This window comes from Ranitomeya imitator, chromosome 2 (genome assembly GCF_032444005.1).
Source record: "Ranitomeya imitator isolate aRanImi1 chromosome 2, aRanImi1.pri, whole genome shotgun sequence".
NCBI classification, from domain to species: Eukaryota; Metazoa; Chordata; class Amphibia; order Anura; family Dendrobatidae; genus Ranitomeya; species Ranitomeya imitator.
The window spans coordinates 804,757,660-804,777,684 of record NC_091283.1 but is presented as its reverse complement, the minus strand read 5'-3'; the positions used below and the strand labels follow the sequence as shown (position 1 = coordinate 804,777,684).

General features: G+C 44.9%; 1 protein-coding gene across 3 annotated transcripts in view; it reads left to right on the top strand.

Moving 5' to 3' along the window:
- The first annotated feature begins 806 nt into the window (after positions 1-806).
- The window catches only part of MARCHF5 (membrane associated ring-CH-type finger 5), a 74,010-nt gene continuing 54,791 nt past the window's right edge, over positions 807-20,025 (top strand). For 2 of the 3 annotated variants that reach the window (XM_069753793.1, XM_069753794.1), the window contains exon 1: positions 811-1,028. In XM_069753793.1, the coding sequence (XP_069609894.1) occupies positions 985-1,028 (44 nt within the window). In that variant the 5' untranslated portion in view covers positions 811-984. Of the gene's footprint in view, positions 1,029-20,025 lie in introns of all 3 variants that reach the window. The other variant, XM_069753795.1, reaches the window with a different exon arrangement.

Here is a 20,025-nt window from a genome sequence, read left to right as displayed (position 1 = left end):
ACGGCGACTTTGGTAAGTTATTTCTCAGCATACATGGGGAATCGGGGTACACTACATACACTATAGTAACGCACAGCACAGGCCCTATTTAACAGTATTTATAGCTCAATCTCAAAAAACGGGGTGACAGGTTCCCTTTAAGTACCAAATTGGCTCTGTCACTAAGGGGTTAAACATGACATACAAACAGAAGACAACAAAAGCAATGTAAAAACTGCACTAAAACACTCTGAGGCTATGTGCACACATCAGGATTTCTTGCAGAAATTTTCCTGACAAAAACAGGACATTTCAGCCAGAAATCCGCATGCGTTTTTTTTTTGCGTTTTTGATGCAATATATATTAACCTAATATAGTTAATAGGTGCAGAAAATATGCAACATCAAAAACTCACCGTAAGCTCATGGTGTGAACTTAGCCATAGCACACGTTCAGTATTTGGTCAGTATTTTACCTCAGTATCTGTAAGCCAAAACCAGGAGTGGGTGATAAATACAGAAGTGTATATGTTTCTATTAGACTTCTCCCCTGATTGTTCCTCTCCTGGTTTTGGCTAACAAATACTGATGTAAAATACTGACCAAATACGGAGGTAAAATACTGATCAACTACCGCGCGTGCCCTAAGGTGAGACTGTAGTACTAGAGTGTGAGTCTCCTAGTGAAGCCCCCACATCTCCATCACTGCCTCAGCCCCATGCACATGCTGGTACCCCCCTCCTGTGACTGTTGCCTCAGCAACGCCTTCCACATGGTCCCTCACTTCCGGCCTCACGTCACTAGCGTGTGACACCGTACGCACTTACGGCGGGTCACGTGACGGCAGTGGAGCGACGACTGTCCGGAGACCTCACAACAACAGTACGGAGCGGCCCCCGGTGTTCGCGCTGCAGTGGCGGATCCGCTCCTTCACCCCCTGGGATCTGTGCATGGACGTGTGAGCGCTGTGTGCGGGCAGCGGAGGGGACAAAGCCGGGAGGAGACATGTCGGAGCCGAGCAGCGTATCCCTGCAGCAGATCCTGGACAGGTGCATGGCAGTGCTGACCTATGTACAGTGCGTGACTGCATACGGACGGCTGGATTGTGACTGTATACGGACAGCTGGATGGCGCGTGACTGTATACGGACGGCTGGATGGTGCGTGACTGTATACGGACGGCTGGATTGTGACTGTATACGGACAGCTGGATGGTGCGTGACTGTATACGGACGGCTGGATGGTGACTGTATACGGACAGCTGGATGGTGCGTGACTGTATACGGACGGCTGGATTGTGACTGTATACGGACAGCTGGATGGCGCGTGACTGTATACGGACGGCTGGATGGTGCGTGACTGTATACGGACGGCTGGATTGTGACTGTATACGGACAGCTGGATGGTGCGTGACTGTATACGGACAGCTGGATGGTGCGTGACTGTATACGGACGGCTGGATTGTGACTGTATACGGACAGCTGGATGGTGCGTGACTGTATACGGACGGCTGGATGGCGCGTGACTGTATACGGACGGCTGGATTGTGACTGTATACGGACAGCTGGATGGCGCGTGACTGTATACGGACAGCTGGATGGTGCGTGACTGTATACGGACAGCTGGATGGCGCGTGACTGTATACGGACGGCTGGATGGTGCGTGACTGTATACGGACGGCTGGATTGTGACTGTATACGGACAGCTGGATGGTGCGTGACTGTATACGGACAGCTGGATGGTGCGTGACTGTATACGGACGGCTGGATTGTGACTGTATACGGACAGCTGGATGGTGCGTGACTGTATACGGACGGCTGGATGGCGCGTGACTGTATACGGACAGCTGGATGGTGCGTGACTGTATACGGACGGCTGGATGGTGCGTGACTGTATACGGACAGCTGGATGGCGCGTGACTGTATACGGACGGCTGGATGGTGCGTGACTGTATACGGACAGCTGGATGGCGCGTGACTGTATACGGACGGCTGGATGGTGACTGTATATGGACAGCTGGATGGTGCGTGACTGTATACGGACAGCTGGATGGTGACTGTATATGGACAGCTGGATGGTGCGTGACTGTATACGGACGGCTGGATGGTGACTGTATACGGACGGCTGGATGGTGCGTGACTGTATACGGACGGCTGGATGGTGACTGTATACGGACGGCTGGATGGCGCGTGACTGTATACGGACGGCTGGATGGTGACTGTATACGGACGGCTGGATGGCGCGTGACTGTATACGGACGGCTGGATGGTGCGTGACTGTATACGGACGGCTGGATGGTGCGTGACTGTATACGGACGGCTGGATGGTGCGTGACTGTATACGGACGGCTGGATGGTGCGTGACTGTATATGGACGGCTGGATGGTGACTGTATATGGACGGCTGGATGGTGCGTGACTATATACGGACGGCTGGATGGTGCGTGACTATATACGGATGTGCGGCTGGATGGCGTGTGACTGTATACGGATGTGCGGCTGGATGGCGCGTGACTGTATACGGATGTGCGGCTGGATGGTGCGTGACTGGATACGGATGTGCGGCTGGATGATGCGTGACTGGATACGGATGTGCGGCTGGATGATGCGTGACTGGATACGGATGTGCGGCTGGATGGTGCGTGACTGGATACGGATGTGCGGCTGGATGGTGCGTGACTGTATACGGACGGCTGGATGGTGTGCGGCTGGATGGTGCGTGACTGGATACGGATGTGCGGCTGGATGATGCGTGACTGGATACGGATGTGCGGCTGGATGATGCGTGACTGGATACGGATGTGCGGCTGGATGGTGCGTGACTGGATACGGATGTGCGGCCGGATGGTGCGTGACTGTATACGGATGTGCGGCTGGATGGTGCGTGACTGGATACGGATGTGCGGCTGGATGGTGTGCGGCTGGATGGTGCGTGACTGGATACGGATGTGCGGCTGGATGGTGCGTGACTGTATACAGACGAGCGGCTGGATGGTGTGTAACTATATGGACGTGTGGCTTGATGGTCTCTGACTGTACACGGCAGCGCTCTGGAGTCGGAGTCGGTATAATATGGACTGACTCCTAATATATATAATAAATTGGGTACAGTAGTACACTGCCGGATTTGCTGTAAATGTTTTCATAAGAATTTGGGAAAGTTCTGAAATGTTCTGTAAATGTCTATTCTGTTGATGATCTTAGGACCTCGGCTTTTAGTTGAGATGAATCTGTGCTGCACTTTATGCACATGCTCAGTAGTGACCAGTGCTGTGTAGATGAGATGAATCTGTGCTGCACTTTATGCACATGCTCAGTAGTGACCAGTGCTGTGGAGTTGTAGATGAGATGAATCTGTGCTGCACTTTATGCACATGCTCAGTGTTGTGGAGTAAGGAGTCAGAGGTTTCGCTTACTGACTTCACATCCCTGGTATGCGGACGTGCGGCTGGATGGTGCCTGATTGTATATAGAAGTGTGGCATGATAGTGTGTGACTGTACGGACGGACGGTGTGTGACCGGACGGACGGTGACACTGTATTTCACACAAATATATATATTTACATTTTTCAGTAATTTCCTATTAATCAGGCAAATTGTTGAGGGAAAGTAAAGAGGAGCCAGCCAGTGTTTCTGCCATGGGGTCATCACTAGACTTTTGGGTCATTTTATATATCACATAGAATAGATGAAGTTGATGGAGCGACGTCACTAGCAAGAACGGCTGCTGATTTCCGTCCGGACCTGGGATAATCTGCGTTGCAGAATATGGTTTAATGAAATCCTGAACTTGTCATTTCATGTTGCAGATTTTCCCCATTGAGGTACCGTATTTTTCACTTTGTAAGACGCACTTTATTACCCCCAAATTTGGGGGAGAAACTGGGGTGCGTCTTACAAAGCGGATATACTGCTGACCTTTACTGTTGCAGGCTGGGATAAGGGGGTGTCCACCGCCGCTGCCCAGGGTGTCCGCCGCTGCCCAGGGTGATGCTGGAGTCTCAGGTTCTGCGGGGGGCTCTGCCGACATTTTGTGAAAGGCCGGAGCCCCCTGGCAGTTCGTCCATGCTTTCCTGTGCGACGGACTCCAGGAAAAAGGCCGCCAGGAGGCGGCACATGCGCAGATAGAGATCTCGGCACCAAGATCTCGGGAGATGAGATTTCAGCACTGATATCTCATCTCTCGAGATCTTGTTCTCAAGATCTCCATCTGCGCATCGGCCGCCTCCCAGCGGCCATTTTCCCGAAGTCCACCGCGCAGAAAAGCATGGACGAACTGCCTGGGGGCTCTGGCCTTTCACAAAATGTTGGCAGAGCCCCCCCACAGCACAGGAGTCCCCCCGCAGCACAAGACACCTGCACACTCCCTCATCCCAGCCTGCAGCAACGCTCCACTCCTGCCTCCTCTAGCAGTGACCCTGGGACCCCTCTTCACCACAGCCACCACCCACCGGTAAGCAATAAGACGCATGGATTATAAGAAGCACCACCAATTTATTAAAAAAAGTTTTTTTTTCCTATTTTTCTCATCAAAATTTGGGGTGCGTCTTATAATCCGGAGTGTCTTACAAAAAATATGGTATGTGAGGCAGCCGCCCCTAGTTATTGACGATTTTACCTCAGTTTACCCACAGATCTGCAGGAAAATCCATAATAATAACACTTTGATCAATTTTTAATAGGCCGTACTCCGACCTCTGTGACTGGTGGAGTAATGCACAGGGTGAACCCTGTACTTTCAGTTTTATCTCTTCTTTTGACTCTTACTTTCACTGTTACTGAGCTACGTGTAGCTACAGAAGGGAATTCTGTTCAGATCGCACCATATGAATTACTCTAATAAGTCTACACCTCTGTACCCTCCTGTGATGGGGCGTTTTTTTTCAGAGAATATGAATAACACTAAAACTTTCTCTCCACTCATGGTTAGTCACTCCTCCTGGTATCTGTTTTGAACTGTATTTCTGTTATGCTGTAATGTCTATTGTCTGTACAAGTCCCCTCTATAATTTGTAAAGCGCTGCGGAATATGTTGGCGCTATATAAATAAAATTATTATTATTATTATTATTATTAGTGGTTGGGTGAAGCCATTTATTGTCAAACTACTGTGTTTTCTCTTTTTAAATTATAATGACAACCCAAAACATCCAAATGACCCCGATCAAAAGTTCACATACCCCATTCCTTAATACCGTGTATTGCCCCCTCTAACATCAATGACAGCTTGAAGTCTTTTGTGATAGTTGTGGATGAGGTTTTTTATTTTCTCAGATGGTAAAGCTGACCGCTCTTCTTGGCAAACAGCCTCCAGTTCCTGTAAATTCCTGGGTTGTCTAGCATGATCTGCGCGCTTGAGATCTCCCCAGAGTGGCTCAATGATATTGAGGTCATGAGACTGAGATGGCCACTCCAGAACCTTCACTTTGTTCTGCTGTAGCCAATGACAGGTCGACTTGGCCTTGTGTTTTCGATCGTTGTCATGTTGGAACGTCCAAGTACGTCCCATGCGCAGCTTCCAGGCTGATGAGAGCAAATTTGCCTCCAGTATTAGCTGATAACGTGCTGCATTCATTTTTCCTTCAACTTTGACCAAATTTCCTGTGCTTTTATCATTATTAATATATATATATATAGCATTATTGATTCCATGTGTTATGTTTGCTAATGACAGGTGTTATGAAGGCAATCCAGAAACACAGTGTGCTTAGCGATCAGAGCGCACACAGTGATCTGACAAATACCCAAAAATACAAGAACGAGCTCTGAGACGTGGAAACTCTGTAGACTGCACACCTGATCCTATCCTAAACACAACTAAAAGCGGCTGTGGATTGCGCCTAACAACTACCTAGGCAACTCGGCACAGCCTAAGAAACTAGCTAGCCTGAAGATAGAAAAATAGGCCTGACTTGCCCCAGAGAAATTCCCCAAAGGAAAAGGCAGCCCCCCACATATAATGACTGTGAGTAAGATGAAAAGACAAAACGTAGGGATGAAATAGATTCAGCAAAGTGGGGCCCGATATTCTAGGACAGAGCGAGGACAGTAAAGCGAACTTTGCAGTCTACAAAAAACCCTAAAGCAAAACCACGCAAAGGGGGCAAAAAAAAACCCACCGTGCCGAACTAACGGCACGGCGGTACACCCTTTGCGTCTCAGAGCTTCCAGCAAAACAAAAGACAAGCTGGACAGAAAAAAAGCAACAAAAAAAAACAAAAAGCACTTAGCTATACAGAGCAGCAGGTCACAGGAACAATCAGGAGAAGCTCAGATCCAACACTGGAACATTGACAAGGAGCAAGGATAACAGCATCAGGCGGAGTTAAGTAATGAAGCAGTTAACGAGCTCACCAGAACACCTGAGGGAGGAAGCTCAGAAGCTGCAGTACCACTTGTGACCACAGGAGTGAATTCAGCCACAGAATTCACAACAGTACCCCCCCCTTGAGGAGGGGTCACCGAACCCTCACCAGAGCCCCCAGGCCGACCAGGATGAGCCGCATGAAAGGCACGAACAAGATCGGAAGCATGAACATCAGAGGCAAAAACCCAGGAATTATCTTCCTGAGCATAACCCTTCCATTTAACCAGATACTGGAGTTTCCGTCTAGAAACACGAGAATCCAAAATCTTCTCCACAATATACTCCAATTCCCCCTCCACCAAAACCGGGGCAGGAGGCTCAACAGATGGAACCATAGGTGCCACGTATCTCCGCAACAACGACCTATGGAATACATTATGTATGGAAAAGGAGTCTGGGAGGGTCAAACGAAAAGACACAGGATTGAGAACCTCAGAAATCCTATACGGACCAATAAAACGAGGTTTAAATTTAGGAGAGGAAACCTTCATAGGAATATGACGAGAAGATAACCAAACCAGATCCCCAACACGAAGTCGGGGACCCACACGGCGTCTGCGATTAGCGAAAAGTTGAGCTTTCTCCTGGGACAAGATCAAATTGTCCACTACCTGAGTCCAGATCTGCTGCAACCTATCCACCACAGAATCCACACCAGGACAGTCCGAAGACTCAACCTGTCCTGAAGAGAAACGAGGATGGAACCCAGAATTGCAAAAAAATGGAGAAACCAAGGTAGCCGAGCTGGCCCGATTATTAAGGGCGAACTCAGCCAACGGCAAAAAGGACACCCAATCATCCTGGTCTGCAGAAACAAAACATCAGAGAAAAGAAAAAAAAAAGTTGAATTCCAGCTCCTTAAAACATGACGTTTATTGTATCCAAATAAAAAATCCAAATGTCCATGGTGTGCAACCTCCCACCGGTAAGTGCCTGGGATGACAGAGATAAACGGCTACGCGTTTCGATCGGAGTGATCTTTATCAAAGCCATACCTGGATCAGGCAGCTTCTCCTACTTATAAGGAGGCTCACCCAACCAGATCATTCATTTGAGTCACATGGCAATTTGACAGGTCCTTTCATCTAAAATCATTGTTCTATATGTAACAACATAACAAAAATAAAGGATTAAAATCACATTCAGCAATAATGTAACATAACTTCATGTCTTTTATTCAATCCTGTTGGGACACAGGTGTTCAATTGGAAAATCCAATATGCTTCTCGTGTGAGAAGCCGGCGTCTAATGTCACCACCCCGACTAGGGGTATTAATAATAATAATCTTTATTTTTATATAGCGCTAACATATTCCGCAGCGCTTTACAGTTTGCACACATTATCATCACTGTCCCCGATGGGGCTCACAATCTAGAATCCCTATCAGTATGTTTTTTCGAATGTGGGAGGAAACCGGAGTGCCCGGAGGAAACCCACGCAAACACGGAGAGAACATACAAACTCTTTGCAGATGTTGTCCTGGATGGGATTAGAACCCAGGACCCCAGCGCTGCAAGGCTGCAGTGCTAACCACTGCGCCACCGTGCTGCCCTGAACCTGAACGGGTATTAACCCGTTCTATGCCCTGAACCTGAAGAGTGACAGTGCTGCGTGCATGGTGCCTAACAAAATGTTTTGATGCTGCTGATATATTCCTGTCATTATTCTGAGTGTTACCTATGTCATATAAGTGTTCCCTAATGCGTGTTTTCAATTTTCTGGATGTACAGCCCACATACGACAGGTTACACTCTATACATTTGATTTTGTATACCACATTGCAAGAATTACAATTGATGTACTGCTTTATATCAAATTTGATAGTTTCATCCGCATTATAAAATGTCTTTTCAATACTGGCGAATTTACATGTGCTACAATTTCGTGTGCCACACCTGAAAAATCCTGGATAATTTAACCAGGTTCTGATGGATTTATTTTTGGAGCAGAACAAGCTAGGGGCTATTTTATTACCAATGGTCGGGGCTCTTCTCGACACCACATTAATGCCAGAATTTAGTATGTTATACAGCTGCGGATCTTCATATAAAATAGGTAAATATCTGTTGACAATATCTCTAATTCTAGCGAACTGCGGGCTATATTGAAAGCATATGTATGGCTTTTGTTCCATTTGTAAATTTCTATGCTTTTGTGCTGTAACTAGTTCTTTACGATCTTTTCCTGCTACTATTTTTTTGGCCCGATTAATTGTCCATTGAGGGTATTGTCGATGTGTTAATTTATTTGCTATTTGCTCGATTTCACCCTTGAGATCTTTTTCTGAACTGCAATTCCTTTTAATCCTGGTGAACTCACCCACCGGAATTGATTTAATTGTATGCCTGCTATGGCTGCTTTTGGCATGCAGTATTGTGTTACCCCTCACTGGCTTGTGATGTGTTCTGGTGACGATATTTGAATCTATTTGCCCCGTGAGCTCCAGATCTAGAAATGATATACTTTTGCTATCTGCCCTATGCGTGAATCTAATATTGTACTCATTCTGATTCAGGTACTCCATGAAGCGCGGTATGGCAGACACATCACCCTCCCATATCATGAGCGTATCATCAATGTATCTGCCATACCACGCCACATATTCCAAATACGGATTGTTCACGGAAAAAACGCACTCCATCTCCCAGAAGGACATAACCAAATTAGCAAGGGAGGGAGAGTATTTCGCACCCATGGCCACTCCAGCTTGCTGCATATAAAATTGATTATCAAATGCAAAAAAATTACTAGTGAGCAAAAAATGTATTACCATCAGCAGATATTCAATCAAATCCTCAGAATACTGACTGAATTTGACAAGGTGATATTGGATCGCTCTGATTGCTAGATCGTGCGGGATGCATGTATATAAAGATATAACGTCGCAGCAGAGCCAGGAATAATTTTTTTGCCATATCTTACCATCAAAAATACGTAATACCTCCTTAGAGTCTTTTATATATCCAGGGGAACGTTTTACAAGTGGCTGGAGGAGAGAGTCTACCCATTGACAGAGTCTTTCATTGCAGGACCCGATTCCAGATACTATGGGTCGCATTGGGGGAATCCCCTCTTTTTTATGTATTTTAGGGACCCCATATATTATAGGAGTGACTGGACATTCAACTATTAGATATTCCATTTGTGTTTTAGTTAATACCCCCAAATCGAATCCCTCCTTGATAATGACATCTCTCTTTTTAATAATTTCTTGTGAGGGATTATTTGTTAGTTTCTTATACGTGATTTGATCAGATAATAGTTCCAGCATTTTTTTCTGATAGTCCACTGTGTCCAATACCACTACCACCCCTCCCTTATCTGACATTTTAATTGTAAGATCTGGCATATTTTGTAGCTCTCTTATAGCGTTACGTTTTTTTATAGATATATTCTTAGGGTTGTATTTATTATTAGTTTTTATTTCCTTGTTTAATTGTCTGAGTTCCCTTTCTATGTTTTCTTGAAATTTGTCCATACACTCAGATCTGGCCTGGATTGGATAATAGTAGGGATTTTTTGTAGTAAAATTCTTGGAAACATTAGTACTCACAGATGGACTTTAAAGAACAAGTAGCACTAATTACGCTACAAGATCTCAGCTCAGATACATTGCTGGATAGTGACCGGGTGCATGTTTCCAAGAATTTTACTACAAAAAATCCCTACTATTATCCAATCCAGGCCAGATCTGAGTGTATGGACAAATTTCAAGAAAACATAGAAAGGGAACTCAGACAATTAAACAAGGAAATAAAAACTAATAATAAATACAACCCTAAGAATATATCTATAAAAAAACGTAACGCTATAAGAGAGCTACAAAATATGCCAGATCTTACAATTAAAATGTCAGATAAGGGAGGGGTGGTAGTGGTATTGGACACAGTGGACTATCAGAAAAAAATGCTGGAACTATTATCTGATCAAATCACGTATAAGAAACTAACAAATAATCCCTCACAAGAAATTATTAAAAAGAGAGATGTCATTATCAAGGAGGGGTTCGATTTGGGGGTATTAACTAAAACACAAATGGAATATCTAATAGTTGAATGTCCAGTCACTCCTATAATATATGGGGTCCCTAAAATACATAAAAAAGAGGGGATTCCCCCAATGCGACCCATAGTATCTGGAATCGGGTCCTGCAATGAAAGACTCTGTCAATGGGTAGACTCTCTCCTCCAGCCACTTGTAAAACGTTCCCCTGGATATATAAAAGACTCTAAGGAGGTATTACGTATTTTTGATGGTAAGATATGGCAAAAAAATTATTCCTGGCTCTGCTGCGACGTTATATCTTTATATACATGCATCCCGCACGATCTAGCAATCAGAGCGATCCAATATCACCTTGTCAAATTCAGTCAGTATTCTGAGGATTTGATTGAATATCTGCTGATGGTAATACATTTTTTGCTCACTAGTAATTTTTTTGCATTTGATAATCAATTTTATATGCAGCAAGCTGGAGTGGCCATGGGTGCGAAATACTCTCCCTCCCTTGCTAATTTGGTTATGTCCTTCTGGGAGATGGAGTGCGTTTTTTCCGTGAACAATCCGTATTTGGAATATGTGGCGTGGTATGGCAGATACATTGATGATACGCTCATGATATGGGAGGGTGATGTGTCTGCCATACCGCGCTTCATGGAGTACCTGAATCAGAATGAGTACAATATTAGATTCACGCATAGGGCAGATAGCAAAAGTATATCATTTCTAGATCTGGAGCTCACGGGGCAAATAGATTCAAATATCGTCACCAGAACACATCACAAGCCAGTGAGGGGTAACACAATACTGCATGCCAAAAGCAGCCATAGCAGGCATACAATTAAATCAATTCCGGTGGGTGAGTTCACCAGGATTAAAAGGAATTGCAGTTCAGAAAAAGATCTCAAGGGTGAAATCGAGCAAATAGCAAATAAATTAACACATCGACAATACCCTCAATGGACAATTAATCGGGCCAAAAAAATAGTAGCAGGAAAAGATCGTAAAGAACTAGTTACAGCACAAAAGCATAGAAATTTACAAATGGAACAAAAGCCATACATATGCTTTCAATATAGCCCGCAGTTCGCTAGAATTAGAGATATTGTCAACAGATATTTACCTATTTTATATGAAGATCCGCAGCTGTATAACATACTAAATTCTGGCATTAATGTGGTGTCGAGAAGAGCCCCGACCATTGGTAATAAAATAGCCCCTAGCTTGTTCTGCTCCAAAAATAAATCCATCAGAACCTGGTTAAATTATCCAGGATTTTTCAGGTGTGGCACACGAAATTGTAGCACATGTAAATTCGCCAGTATTGAAAAGACATTTTATAATGCGGATGAAACTATCAAATTTGATATAAAGCAGTACATCAATTGTAATTCTTGCAATGTGGTATACAAAATCAAATGTATAGAGTGTAACCTGTCGTATGTGGGCTGTACATCCAGAAAATTGAAAACACGCATTAGGGAACACTTATATGACATAGGTAACACTCAGAATAATGACAGGAATATATCAGCAGCATCAAAACATTTTGTTAGGCACCATGCACGCAGCACTGTCACTCTTCAGGTTCAGGACATAGAACGGGTTAATACCCCTAGTCGGGGTGGTGACATTAGACGCCGGCTTCTCACACGAGAAGCATATTGGATTTTCCAATTGAACACCTGTGTCCCAACAGGATTGAATAAAAGACATGAAGTTATGTTACATTATTGCTGAATGTGATTTTAATCCTTTATTTTTGTTATGTTGTTACATATAGAACAATGATTTTAGATGAAAGGACCTGTCAAATTGCCATGTGACTCAAATGAATGATCTGGTTGGGTGAGCCTCCTTATAAGTAGGAGAAGCTGCCTGATCCAGGTATGGCTTTGATAAAGATCACTCCGATCGAAACGCGTAGCCGTTTATCTCTGTCATCCCAGGCACTTACCGGTGGGAGGTTGCACACCATGGACATTTGGATTTTTTATTTGGATACAATAAACGTCATGTTTTAAGGAGCTGGAATTCAACTTTTTTTTTTCTTTTCTCTGATGATTGGATCGTCTTCCTGCAGCGGAGTTCCGTGCACCTGCGGTGATTTACCGGTGAGCTGGCTACAAACTCTTTTTCTCTTAGAAACAAAACATCTCAGATATGTTTCCAAGGTCTGATTGGTTTGTTCGGTCTGGCCATTAGTCTGAGGATGGAAAGCCGAGGAAAAGGATAGGTCAATGCCCATCCTACCACAAAAGGCTCGCCAAAACCTTGAAACAAACTGGGAACCTCTGTCAGAAACAATATTCTCAGGAATGCCATGCAACCGAACCACATGCTGAAAGAACAAAGGTACCAAATCAGAGGAGGAAGGCAATTTAGCCAAGGGCACCAGATGGACCATTTTAGAAAAGCGATCACAGACCACCCAAATGACTGACATCTTTTGAGAAACGGGAAGGTCAGAAATGAAATCCATCGAAATATGTGTCCAAGGCCTCTTTGGGACCGGCAAGGGCAAAAGCAACCCACTGGCACGAGAACAGCAGGGCTTAGCCCTAGCACAAATCCCACAGGACTGCACAAAAGTACGTACATCCCGTGACAGAGATGGCCACCAGAAGGATCTAGCCACTAACTCTCTGGTACCAAAGATTCCAGGATGACCAGCCAACACCGAACAATGAAGTTCAGAGATAAGTTTATTAGTCCACCTATCAGGGACGAACAGTTTCTCTGCTGGACAACGATCAGGTTTATTCGCCTGAAATTTTTGCAGCACCCGCCGCAAATCAGGGGAGATGGCAGACACAATGACTCCCTCCTTGAGGATACCCGCTGGCTCAGATAAACCCGGAGAGTCGGGCACAAAACTCCTAGACAGAGCATCCGCCTTCACATTTTTAGAGCCCGGAAGGTACGAAATCACAAAGTCGAAGCGGGCAAAAAATAACGACCAACGGGCCTGTCTAGGATTCAAGCGCTTGGCAGACTCGAGATAAGTCAAGTTCTTATGATCAGTCAATACCACCACACGATGCTTAGCTCCTTCAAGCCAATGACGCCACTCCTCGAATGCCCACTTCATGGCCAGCAACTCTCGATTGCCCACATCATAATTACGCTCAGCGGGCGAAAACTTCCTGGAAAAGAAAGCACATGGTTTCATCACTGAGCAATCAGAACCTCTGTGACAAAACCGCCCCTGCTCCAATCTCAGAAGCATCAACCTCGACCTGGAACGGAAGAGAAACATCGGGCTGACACAACACAGGGGCAGAACAAAAACGACGCTTCAACTCCTGAAAAGCTTCCACAGCAGCAGAAGACCAATTAACCAAATCAGCACCCTTCTTGGTCAAATCGGTCAATGGTTTGGCAATGCTAGAAAAATTACAGATGAAGCGACGATAAAAATTAGCAAAGCCCAGGAACTTTTGCAGACTTTTCAGAGATGTCGGCTGAATCCAATCCTGGATGGCTTGGACCTTAACTGGATCCATCTCGATAGTAGAAGGGGTAAAGATGAACCCCAAAAATGAAACTTTCTGCACACCGAAGAGACACTTTGATCCCTTCACAAACAAAGAGTTAGCACGCAGGACCTGAAAAACCATTCTGACCTGCTTCACATGAGACTCCCAATCATCTGAGAAGATCAAAATGTCATCCAAGTAAACAATCAGGAATTTATCCAGATACTCACGGAAGATGTCATGCATAAAAGACTGAAACACAGATGGAGCATTGGCAAGTCCGAACGGCATCACTAGATACTCAAAATGACCCTCGGGCGTATTGAATGCAGTTTTCCATTCATCTCCTTGCCTGATTCTCACCAGATTATACGCACCACGAAGATCTATCTTAGTGAACCAACTAGCCCCCTTAATCCGAGCAAACAAGTCAGATAACAATGGCAAGGGATACTGAAATTTAACAGTGATCTTATTAAGAAGGCGGTAATCAATACACGGTCTCAGCGAACCATCCTTCTTGGCTACAAAGAAGAACCCTGCTCCCAGTGGTGATGACGATGGGCGAATATGTCCCTTCTCCAGGGATTCCTTCACATAACTGCGCATAGCGGCGTGTTCGGGCACGGATAAATTAAATAATCGACCTTTAGGGAATTTACTACCAGGAATCAAATTGATAGCACAATCACAATCCCTATGCGGAGGTAGAGCATCGGACTTGGGCTCTTCAAATACATCCTGATAATCAGACAAGAACTCTGGGACCTCAGAAGGGGTGGATGACGAAATCGACAAAAATGGAACATCACCATGTACCCCCTGACAACCCCAGCTGGATACCGACATGGAATTCCAATCCAATACTGGATTATGGGTTTGTAGCCATGGCAACCCCAACACGACCACATCATGCAGATTATGCAACACCAGAAAGCGAATAACTTCCTGATGTGCAGGAGCCATGCACATGGTCAGCTGGGCCCAGTATTGAGGTTTATTCTTGGCCAAAGGTGTAGCATCAATTCCTCTCAATGGAATAGGACACCGCAAAGGCTCCAAGAAAAACCCACAACGTTTAGCATAATCCAAATCCATCAGATTCAGGGCAGCGCCCGAATCCACAAACGCCATGACAGAAAACGACGACAAAGAGCATATCAAGGTAATGGACAGAAGGAATTTGGACTGTACAGTACCAATGACGGCAGACCTAGCGGACCGCTTAGTGCGCTTAGGACAATCAGAAATAGCATGAGTGGAATCACCACAGTAGAAACACAGACCATTCAGACGTCTGTATTCCTGCCGTTCAACTCTAGTCATAGTCCTATCGCACTGCATAGGCTCAGGTTTAACCTCAGGCAGTACCGCCAAATGGTGTACAGATTTACGCTCGCGCAAGCGTCGACCGATCTGAATGGCCAAAGACAAAGACTCATTCAAACCAGCAGGCATAGGAAATCCCACCATGACATCCTTAAGAGCCTCAGAGAGACCCTTTCTGAACAAAGCTGCCAGCGCAGATTCATTCCACTGAGTGAGTACTGACCATTTCCTAAATTTCTGACAATATACTTCTATATCATCCTGACCCTGGCACAAAGCCAGCAAATTTTTCTCAGCCTGATCCACTGAATTAGGCTCATCGTACAGCAATCCGAGCGCCAGGAAAAACGCATCGACACTACTCAATGCAGGGTCTCCTGGCGCAAGAGAAAATGCCCAGTCTTGAGGGTCGCCGCGCAAAAAAGAAATAATAATCAAAACCTGTTGAATAGGATTACCAGAAGAATGAGGTTTCAAGGCCAGAAATAGCTTACAATTATTTTTGAAACTTAGAAACTTAGTTCTATCTCCAAAAAACAAATCAGGAATAGGAATTCTTGGTTCTAACATGGATTTCTGATCAATAGTATCTTGAATTTTTTGTACATTTATAACGAGATTATCCATTGAAGAGCACAGACCCTGAATATCCATGTCCACACCTGTGTCCAGAATCACCCAAATGTCTAGGGGAAAAAAAAAAAGTGAACACAGAGCAGAAAAAAAAAAAAAATGATGTCAGAACTTTTTCTTTCCCTCTATTGAGAATCATTAGTTAGGCTCCTTGTACTGTTATGTTTGCTAATGACAGGTGTTATGAAGGCAATCCAGAAACACAGTGTGCTTAGCGATCAGAGCGCACACAGTGATCTGACAAATACCCAAAAATACAAGAACGAGCTCTGAGACGTGGAAACTCTGTAGACTGCACACCTGATCCTATCCTAAACACAACTAAAAGCGGCTGTGGATTGCGCCTAACAACTACCTAGGCAACTCGGCACAGCCTAAGAAACTAGCTAGCCTGAAGATAGAAAAATAGGCCTGACTTGCCCCAGAGAAATTCCCCAAAGGAAAAGGCAGCCCCCCACATATAATGACTGTGAGTAAGATGAAAAGACAAAACGTAGGGATGAAATAGATTCAGCAAAGTGGGGCCCGATATTCTAGGACAGAGCGAGGACAGTAAAGCGAACTTTGCAGTCTACAAAAAACCCTAAAGCAAAACCACGCAAAGGGGGCCAAAAAAAACCACCGTGCCGAACTAACGGCACGGCGGTACACCCTTTGCGTCTCAGAGCTTCCAGCAAAACAAAAGACAAGCTGGACAGAAAAAAAGCAACAAAAAAAAACAAAAAGCACTTAGCTATACAGAGCAGCAGGTCACAGGAACAATCAGGAGAAGCTCAGATCCAACACTGGAACATTGACAAGGAGCAAGGATAACAGCATCAGGCGGAGTTAAGTAATGAAGCAGTTAACGAGCTCACCAGAACACCTGAGGGAGGAAGCTCAGAAGCTGCAGTACCACTTGTGACCACAGGAGTGAATTCAGCCACAGAATTCACAACATCCATGGTGCTGTACATAAGAAGGGGGTTACATACAAATTACAGATATCGCTTACAGTAAACAAACTAACAATGACAGACTGATACAGAGGGGAGAGGACCCTGCCGTTGCGGGCTTACATTCTACACAGGATGGTGGGGAAGGAGATAGAAGGTTGGGGGGTTGCAGCAGCTCCGGTAGTGTGGAGGCAGCGGGGTCAGTGCAGGCTGTAGGCTTTCCTGAAGAGATGGGTTTTCATGTTCTGTCTGAAGGATCCAAATGTGGTTGATAGTTGGATGTGTTGGGGCACAGAATTTGAGAGGATGGGATATTCGGGAGAAGTCTTGGAGGTGATTAGGTGAGGAGAGAAGGAGGTCTTTGGAGGACCGGAGATGACTTTAGATTATTTCAGAGATATATGGAGGAGACAGGTTGTGGATGGCTTTGTAGGTCAGTATTAGTAATTTGTACTTGACACGCAGAGGGTATGGGAGCCAGTGAAGAGATTTGCAGAGGGTAGAAACGGAGGAGAGAGATGAATTAGTCGGTCAGCAGAGTTAAGGATGGACTGGAGAGGTGCGAGAGTGTTAGCAAGAGGCCACAGAAAAGGATGTTGCAGTAGTTGAGGCGGGAGATGATGAGGGCATGTACAAGCATTTTAGTAGATTGAGGGTTGAGGAAAGGATGAATTCTGGAAATATTTTTGAACTGGAGGCGATAGGAGGTGGAAAGAGCTTGGCTGTGCCGTTTGAAGGACAGGGCAGAGTCGGGGTTAGGCTACTTTCACACTAGCGTCGTTTTCAATACGTCGAAATGCGTCGTTTAGGGGAAAAAGCGCATCCTGCAAAGTTGTCTGCAGGATGAGTTTTTTCCCCATAGACTAACATTAGCGACACATTGCGACGCATTGACACACGTCGCAACAGTCGTGCGACGGTCTGCCATTTCTGACCGCACATGCGCGGCGGAACTCCGCCCCTACCTCCCCGCACCTCACAATGGGGCAGCGGATGCGCTGGAAAAATGCATCCACTGCCCCCATTGTGCGGCGTATTCACTGCTAGCGTCGGTACGTCGGCCCGACGCACTGCGACGGGCCGAGTACGACGCTAGTGTGAAAGTAGCCTTAGGCCGGCGTCACACTTGCGAGTTTTACGGAGGTAAGAGCGCAGAAACTACGTCCGTAAAACTCGCAAAACATACGGCACAATTATTCTCTATGCCCCTGCTCCTATCTGCCGTATTAAACTGATCAGTATTATACAGCTTTCTACGGCCGTAGAAAATCGCAGCATGCTGCGTTTGTCACCGTATTGCGCAAATAAAACGTCAATGAAAGTCTATGGAAGCCCCAAAAATACGGATTACACACGGACCAGAAGTGTGACTTGCGAGAAATACGCAGCGGTGTTAGAGAGAAAAGCCGGCAATTCAGTGCGGTGTACAGTAAAATCACACTGAAAGCTTCCAGTAGAATAGGTAGAATAAATGTGTACACATAGAATAGGTATATATATATATATATATATATATATATATATATATATATATATATATATATATATATATATATATATACCTATTCTATGTCAGTGAGACATATATAAATATTTCTTCCAGCGCTAGACAGCTTTAAAGCCGGTAATTCAATTACCGGCTTTTGCTATCTCCTTCCTAAACCCGACATGATTTGAGACATGGTTTACATAGAGTAAACCATGTCTTCTCCCCCTTTTTTTTGCATATTCCACACTACTAATGTTAGTAGTGTGTATATGCAAAATTTGGCCGTTCTATCTACTAAATTAAAGGGTTAAATGGCGGAAAAAATTGGCGTGGGCTCCCGCGCAATTTTCTCCACCAGAGTAGTAAAGCCAGTGACTGAGGGCAGATATTAATAGCCTGGAGAGGGTTCACGGTTATTGGCCCCCCCCCTTGGCTAAAAACATCTGCCCCCAGCCACCCCAGAAAAGGCACATCTGGAAGATGCGCCTATTCTGGCACTTGGCCACTCTCTTCCCATTTCCGTGTAGCGGTGGGATATGGGGTAATGAAGGGTTAATGCCACCTTGCTATTGTAAGGTGACATTAAGCCAAATTAATAATGGAGAGGCGTCAATTATGACACCTATCCATTATTAATCCAATACTAGGAAAGGGTTAAAAAAATACACAAACACATTATTAAAAATTATTTTAATGAAATAAAAACAAAGGTTGTTGTAATATTTCATTGAACGCCCATTCCAATCACTGAAGACCCTCGTTCTGTAACAAAAAGAAAAAAAAAACAACAATATCCTTACCTTCCGCAGATCTGTAAAGTCCAACGATGTAAATCCATCTGAAGGGGTTAAAATATTTTGCAGCCACGAGCTGTGCTAATGCATTGATGCTCGTGGCTGCAAAACCCCAGGGAATGAAGGTAAAGTAGGTCATTGACCTATATTTACCTGCATTTGCGGTGAGGCGCCCTCTGCTGGCTGTTCCTAGATCGTGGGAACTTTCCTAGAAAGCTCCCTGGCTCGAGTTCATATGAGGACAACCAGCAGAGGGCGCCCTCTTATGATCTCGAGCCAGGGAGCTTTCTAGGAAAGTTCCCACGATCTAGGAACAGCCAGCAGAGGGCGCCTCACCGCAAATGCAGGTAAATATAGGTCAATGACCTACTTTACCTTCATTCCCTGGGGTTTTGCAGCCACGAGCATCAATGCATTAGCACAGCTCGTGGCTGCAAAATATTTTAACCCCTTCAGATGGATTTACATCGTTGGACGTGACAGATCCTCGGAAGGTATGTACAGGTCCTTCTCAAAAAATTAGCATATAGTGTTAAATTTCATTATTTACCATAATGTAATGATTACAATTAAGCTTTCATATATTATAGATTCATTATCCACCAACTGAAATTTGTCAGGTCTTTTATTGTTTTAATACTGATGATTTTGGCTTACAACTCCTGATAACCCAAAAAAACCTGTCTCAATAAATTAGCATATTTCACCCATCCAATCAAATAAAAGTGTTTTTTAATAACAAACAAAAAAACCAACAAATAATAATGTTCAGTTATGCACTCAATACTTGGTCGGGAATCCTTTGGCAGAAATGACTGCTTCAATGCGGCGTGGCATGGAGGCAATCAGCCTGTGACACTGCTGAGATGTTATGGAGGCCCAGGATGCTTCAATAGCGGCCTTAAGCTCATCCAGAGTGTTGGGTCTTGCGTCTCTCAACTTTCTCTTCACAATATCCCACAGATTCTCTATGGGGTTCAGGTCAGGAGAGTTGGCAGGCCAATTGAGCACAGTAATACCAT